General features: G+C 55.2%; 1 protein-coding gene across 1 annotated transcript in view; it reads left to right on the top strand.

Annotated features, from left to right (window-relative positions):
* The window catches only part of SDHB (succinate dehydrogenase complex, subunit B, iron sulfur (Ip)), a gene marked incomplete at its 5' end in the record, with an annotated part of 6,740 nt that extends 371 nt beyond the window's left edge, over positions 1-6,369 (top strand). Inside the window, 5 exons of the mRNA XM_010140754.1 lie at positions 1,715-1,851; positions 2,157-2,273; positions 4,116-4,217; positions 4,303-4,425; positions 6,268-6,369. Of these exons, the coding sequence (XP_010139056.1) occupies positions 1,715-1,851; positions 2,157-2,273; positions 4,116-4,217; positions 4,303-4,425; positions 6,268-6,348 (560 nt within the window). The remainder of the gene's footprint in view (positions 1-1,714; positions 1,852-2,156; positions 2,274-4,115; positions 4,218-4,302; positions 4,426-6,267) is intronic.
* Between the last annotated feature and the right edge of the window lie 823 nt (positions 6,370-7,192).

Genomic DNA, 7,192 nt, shown 5'->3' with positions numbered 1-7,192 from the left:
GTCGCTCGGCCCCCCCCAGCCACTCCAGTTTGCGTTCCCAGCTGCTTCATCTCGCCACCCTCCGGCGACGGGCTGCGAATGGAAATCTGGAAGAGAGATTATGGCAGTGGAATTGAGGGGGCAGACGCGAGCGGGGATGTGGAGTAAGAAAGGGTGTAACTGGAAGAGTATTTACGACTTCTAGGAATAGCTTCAGGAATGTTTTTTGGCCCTTTGACTAAGCCGAACGATTGATTGAGCAAAAGGCCATTGGTGGTTTGACAGCACAGAGCAACCGGCCACTTGCCCCGCAGGTACAAATCTGCGAAACCACGTTCAAACGTTCCTGTCTGGGTGACTTTCCCTGGGAAAAAAAAAATTCTGATTCAGGGGCAACGCTGGGACAGCGAGCTCGAAACGATAGCTGGGGAAGTGCAGGACGAGACGATGCCTTTCTGGAGTGGCTTTGGCTTTAATTAGGTGGGTCTGCAAGTCTGAGCAACTCGGGTGCAGGTGCTGCCTGAAGATGTTTTGACTTGGATCGAGCTCTAACGCGGCTGTTTCCTCTGGAACCTGCATAGCAGGGGTGGAATTTCCTACCGCCTGCTTTTTCTGTCTCTGACAAAGCCAACACCATTCTCGAGCGGCTGGAATTAATTGCCCTGAATACTTGGAGAACCTGAAGACAGATTTTCAAGCTGGGCTGGTTCAGTCTTGCCCCTTTTTTACCAAGCATGGAAATGAAACCGCCCCGGTCGTGCATTGCTGTTTGTTCTGGTGGGCCCCTGCCTGCAGCCCCGGTTCCCTCTCCAGCTGACTGGAAAATCCGTGTAACCTCCTCTGGAGTGGGAGGAATAACCTTGTGGAAGTGCCAGCCTTTATCTGGCAGCGAGGGCAAGGCCAGCGCCTCGGGCGCTGAGGCGGGCGAGCTCAGTGGTGGCATTTCCCTGACTCGTATCAGTTGATGTGTGTCAAATCCTCCGAAATTAGAGTTTTGCCCTTTCAACATTTGTCTTCTTTCTAATGGGGTGGTTTAGGCACCGGGTTGAATTGGATACCCGAGCTCCTGGGTATCCGTGACAGTCCTGCGGTGCTTTTCCTCATAAACCTTGGCCCTTCCCGGGCTTCAGCTGATCCTTCCATTACTGGGAGATCATTAGTGGTGTCATTTAATCCATTTGTTAAGCTATTTATATGCTGTTTGTCCTGCTGAACGTCTGTCCTCTCACCTCGGGAGTTAACGAGCGCGGTTTATGGCACCACTCTGCCCCACCGCAGAGAAGCTTCTGTCTCGGGGACTTTGGTTTATGTCCCTGACCTTCAGGGGTGCTTTTGGCTGTGACCTCAGGGCTGAGGCGGAGGGGGATGCGCCTGGTTCCCCTGTCAAAATCTCGGCATTTGCTGCTTCCCATCAGTTTGAGCTTGTGCTTTGCAACGCCCAGTGTTTTTCCCCACCCTCAGCAGCACATAAAACTAATGAATGATGCGGAAGGGGTGAAGCGTCCGAGCCGCTTGTTCCCTAAGAATGTGTTCAAGCCTTAATGAAAGTGACTCCTGCGTTTGTTCTTTATTGAAGCAGCAACTCGTTTGGCCCAATGGCGACTTCTGGCGTTTTCCTCGTCACGTACAGAGTTTGTGGGAGACACCCCGGGGCTGTGCTTGGGGCCAAAAGGAACTTCCTCAAGTAGGATAAGAGAGTAAATATCTTGTGCTTTGTTCTTTCTCTCCCACTCAGGCATCTGCGGCTCTTGCGCTATGAACATCGCCGGCGGAAACACGCTGGCCTGTATCAAAAGAATTGACCCCGATCTCAACAAGATCACTAAAATCTACCCTCTGCCCCACATGTACGTGGTGAAGGACCTTGTTCCCGTGAGTATCCACCTCTGCCAGCATGGGACCGGCAAGGACACCCTTCCCGGCAGCTCAGATGGGGTTGGAAGGGATGGCTGGGAGGTGCCAAGATGCCCAGGTCTCACAATTCACCTGGTCCTTCTGGTGTTTTCTGGCTTGGGTGGGTCTCAGCTTGGCAGCAGTGACTGAATCTGTCCTCACGTGGAGGAATGTGGCAGATCAGGTGGGAAATGCCTCCTCGAGTTGGAGTGGCAGTGGATGTTTGATCTCTCATGCATCAGTTTAGCTTAATAAATGTGACCTCTCTGCCTTTTGACTCCTAGGACTTGAGTAACTTCTACGCACAGTACAAATCCATCGAGCCTTACCTGAAGAAGAAGGACGAGTCCCAACAGGGCAAGCAGCAGTACCTGCAGTCCATAGAAGACCGGCAGAAACTGGTTACTGCTTCTTTTCTAGCATTGCAATCCCTTCCAGATAAGACCAGGGTGAATCGTTGACGCTCAGGAGCTTCTGGTTGCTGGCTGGTGCCAAACCCTCTGTGTGTTTGTAAAAACACTGTGCAGGCTGCAGCCCTGTCATGCTCCAGTGGAGATAAGGCCCTGCCATTCGTGCTGGCCGTCATGCCCATGGCTGTGGCTTGTGTGGCTGCAGCACATGGAGCGATGCTCTCACGTTGCCCCTTGCTGGCTTTTCCAGCCCTAAACACAAAAGCTTAAACCCTTTGGGGTGCAGACACATGAGCGTGAGGTGTTAGTGCAGGTCTTGGGATGTCTGGCTTGAGCACGGTGGTTTTTTGGAGGAGGGGTTGTGATGTTGGTCCAAGGCTTCTCTATGAAGCTGGGGGGTGTCTTGAGTACCCAGTTGAGCAGCTGGGACGTAGGAGCTTTGTAAAAAGGTTCCAGCATGGGGAAGTCCTCTACATTTCCTTGGCTGCTGCATAAGTATCACTAAATCAGTAGTTTCTCTTCGGCCTCTGCCCCATCTCCATCACTCACTTCACGGTTCGAAGCTCGGCCCGTCTGCTCCGCAGTGACCGTGGCTGCAGTGCTGTCAGCGGGCAGGCGGCCCAGTACAAGCGGTGAAGAGGAGGCTGAGCAAAGGAGCCTCGCTGGAACTAGCCTCGTTGTCCGCGGCCATCTCTGGGAGCTCTCTGTGGGGTGTGCGTGCTGTGGAGGTGAAGAGATGGGGCACGTGCCCGAGACAGCGGCAGCACTGTGCCACTGGCGCTGCGGCATCTTAACTGGGGATCTTACGGGCTCTCTGACAGCAACAGCGTGTTCTCCCGCACCACCTCATCACGTTACCTGATCCTTGCCTGAGGACTAAAGGGTCTCTCCTTTCGCCTGCTTTTCATCAAGCAACGTCCTTGAAATCCCTTTCTCATCCAGGCAGAAATGAGAGAAGCTAAAGTCAACTGCGGGAGCTGCCTCGGTCTTTCTCACAGCTGGGAAACAGGGTTTTGCCTCGTGGCTGAAGTTTCTCTTGCTTGGGGAACAGCCTGTGTGCGGGAGAAACGCGGGCACAGGGTCAGCTGGAAAACGCCCAGCGTTTTCCGTAAATCCACAGTTGTTGGCAGTGTTGTAGTTAGAAGTAAGACAGATGTGGAGTGAGGAGGTGACTCTGTCTTCCCCACCTATGGCAAGTCTTTCCACAAGACTAGTAATGCAGGAGACAAGACCTTTGTCCCAAAACAACTGTCGGACACGTAAATTCAGCCAGGCTGGGCTCTGTCCCTGAGCCTGGGGCGCTGATGGAGCTCCTGGGAGACCCTCTGCTCCTCGGAGCTTGTCTCCTGCCCAGCGTCACTCCATGCAGGTCTGACTTTGTCCCATGCCTGAATAGAACCCCCTGATTTTCCATAAAAGTGGCGAAATGGCTGAAGACCATTCCCCTCCTGGCAGTGCCTGGGCCTCAAAGCACGTGCTGAGCTACCAGCTCGTCTCCCTCGGGCAGACTTTGCTCGCTCTTCTCTTCCTTAACGCGGCCTTGAACTGTTAATGGGTTACATATCTGTTCCGCTTACTGGGACAGACTGGGAGGAAGGAATGCAGCAAGATGGAGCAATTTCCACCTTTTTCTTCCATTGTTGTTGTCGCAGTCGCTTTCTTCCAGCAGCGCTGCTGCAGCGTAAGGTTTTTGCACCCGCTCTGTTGCGGCCGGTCGCTGTTGGGGAAGTGGGAAGGGAAGTGTGTGCTCGTGTAAATCCCCTCTGTGAAAAACCAGACGCTTCGCTGGGGACTTCTGGCCTGGCCTGACTGTGGTTTCCCGCCGCTGTGCAGGACGGGCTCTACGAGTGCATCCTCTGCGCGTGCTGCAGCACCAGCTGTCCCAGTTACTGGTGGAACGGGGACAAGTACCTGGGCCCAGCGGTGCTGATGCAGGTAAGGAGGGCTCCCCTTTGCAGCGGGACCCCGTCCTGTCTCCCACCCGTGACACCATGGTGTGACGGCTGGCGCTGCCTTTCAGGCCTATCGCTGGATGATCGACTCCAGAGACGACTACACCGAGGAGCGCCTGGCCCAGCTGCAGGACCCCTTTTCTCTCTACCGTTGTCACACCATCATGAACTGCACAAGGACTTGCCCAAAGGTACGTGCGTGTCCTGCCTGTGGCCCTTTGGGGTTATTGGCTTGGTTCCAAGCGCCCTGTGTGAAACCAGTGGGAAAGCACCCGTTTAGGCTTCTGTTTTCCTCGTGCTCGGCTCGTTCAGCCTTTTGAACCGCAGCAAGTCGTGCTAATGCTAGCGACTGTGCAAGAGGACGTGGCAGAGTTCATCACGCGTCGCAGGAGCGTCTTGTCCTCCTGAGCGAGGCTGCACCTCCGAGAACCCGTTTCCAAGATCTAGAAGTCGTGAGGGAGAATGGCAGGTTTCCAGCGCCTTTGGGGGCCGTGTTTGCTGCCGCTGTGGGGGTGTTTCCTGGCTGCTCTCTTCTCCCTGGTGTTTCTTTGGAGAACTGAGTCAGCTTTCCCAAACCGGAGCGTGCCTCTCCCTCGCCTCGCGCTGACCCTGTGCCGGTCGTTGGGCAGGTGACGAGGTTTCGCTTGCCTGCCAACTCCGCTGTTCGCCAGCCAGCCTTTGCTTGTACCTGGTGGCGAAGGAATTTTCCTTGAGCTGTGAAAGAATGCGAAGGCGGCTGGTGGAAGGGATCACAGGTGTGGGGGCGGACAAGGTTGTGACAGGACAAGAGGTGAAGGGTTTAAACTGAAAGAGGGAGATTCAGCCTAGGAAGAAATTCTTGGCAATGAGGGCAGTTGCCCGGAGCGGTGGTAGAAGCTCCATCCCAGGCCAGGTTGGACCTTGTGCTAGTTGAAGATGTCCCTGCTCCCTGCAGGGGGCTGGACTAGATGACCTTTAAAGGTCCCTTCCCACCCAAAGCACTTGATGTGGGTAGGATGAGATGCTTGAGATCCAGCTGATGTCAGGAGCCCGGCGTGCTGATTTTGCCTGTGTTTTATCGGAAGTGATTTGCTGATGACAGGTAATTCCCCCTTTGTGTGGGGAGCTGCCTCGTGATCCGCCGTCAGCCGCAGTTCAGCTGGAGGTGAGGGTTCAACCTGAAGCTCAGGGAAACAACGCTTGGGCTCGAGGTTGTGGTTAAAAGCTGTTTTTGCTCCCACGCTCTGATCCCGCCCTGAGAGGCAGCTGCGCGGCCGGTCAGCACTGGGCTCTTACCTCCTCGCTCACTCAATCCAGAGGGGGTTGTGCCCCTCCTCCGTGGGGGTCAGGGAGGTTTGGTTTGGTGGCAGCGCTGCAGGATTAAGGGTCTGTCTTTGCAGCCCAACGTGTGTCTGTGTGGTAGAAACCGTTTCTTAAAGCACAGCCGGCTTCTGGGTGAGGAGCTTTTCCACCTGCTGACCCGTTCTCGCCCGCTCCCCTGCAGCACCCAGCTTTTACTTCAGACACGGGGAAAAGCCCCAGCTCTTGTACCGTCATCATCAAGCTGTTAGGAGGCACTCTCCTGCCTCCAGAAATCACCCGGTGACGCTGTCAAAGGGTTGAGCTGAGCCCTGCTCGGGCGTTAGGAAGCGTTCTATCGCTCAGCCGCTCGCTCCGCTCTTTGGTCGCATTCAAACCCGTCCTCCAGAGGCTAAGGCGCAGGTTTCTCCAGCGCTGGGACATGCTGCCGGTTCAGCCAGCGGGTTGAGGGGTTTTGCTCCCCGCGCCACGTCTCCGCTCTAGGCTGGTGCCTTCACCTCCGCGCCGTGGTCCAGCCTGCCCGGAGCTGCCTCTCAGTATCCTGGAACCCTCCAGCACTTAAAAAGAAGCACAATATTAGGCTGAATTCCAGCTTTTCGGGGAAAAAAGTGGTTGCTGAGCTCTTTTACCAGCTGTTTTTACGCGTAACAGCGTTAGAGGGGCGAGAGGGAGCGGGGAGGATGCTCCAACCTGATTTCCAGAGGAGTTAAGGGCAGCTTTTTTGTTTTTTCTAGGGTTTGAACCCTGGCAAAGCCATTGCTGAGATCAAGAAGATGATGGCAACGTACAAAGAGAAGAAGGCAGCCACCGCGTGATGCCGTTCCCTAACTGGAATTTCCACCCGATTTAGCGAGAGAAGGTTCCAGAGGGTGGTTTTCCCCCAGGTTTGCACGTACAATAAATACTGTAAAGAACAACCGGGGGCTCTTCCTTCATTCCCAGCGTGGAGGTGGTGCCACTGCCCTGGAATCCCGGACCTCCGGGGGGTGCTTTGAGCGTTGTCACCTCTGGGGCTCTGGAGGTGGAACTGTGGGGACGATGCTGCCATGATCCCGTGTCAGGGATGCGGGGGAGGAGCCCGGTGAGGTGTAAACTGTCAGAAAACGGTGGAAAAAGGATGTGGGAGGAATCTCGCCCTGTTCTGGAATCCCCTGGAGCTCGCGGGGCAAAAACAAAGTGGCCTCCTGGGGTCCTTGTTGTCAGTTCAAGCCTAAAGCAGACAAAGTTTGGTGAGATGGGGTTGAATCTTCCCTGTTGCTCTGGGGTTGAGCTGCACACCTCAGGGTGCTGCTGGTGCTGCTGGTGCTGCTGGTGCTGCTGGTGGTGGTGCTGGTGCTGGTGTGTTGTTTGAAGCAGCTGTTTGCAGCCTTGGAGAAGGGGGAGGAGACACTTGGCTTTGCTGTTCCGTAGATTTTTGTGTCAAAACAATGAAAACTGGTAGAAACATCCTTCCGCCCCCTCCAAGCCGGGACGGCGGCGAATGAAGGGTGAGGGGCTTTTTTTTACCCCCCCCCTTTTTTTTTTCTCTTTCTGTGCGGGGTGTGGAGGAGCCGGAGGCGGCGTTGACGCTGGCTGAGGGTTTTCCGTTCCCATCGCTGAGCTCCACGAGGAAGCACAGGCTGCGGCTGAGGCTCGTCCAGAGAAAACAGCGGCGTGATC

The sequence above is a fragment of the Buceros rhinoceros genome, unplaced genomic scaffold (assembly GCF_000710305.1).
Source record: "Buceros rhinoceros silvestris isolate BGI_N320 unplaced genomic scaffold, ASM71030v1 scaffold25597, whole genome shotgun sequence".
Lineage (NCBI taxonomy): Eukaryota > Metazoa > Chordata > Aves > Bucerotiformes > Bucerotidae > Buceros > Buceros rhinoceros.
Note: the sequence above shows the minus strand (reverse complement) of the source record. Positions and strands in the feature narration are given on the sequence as shown.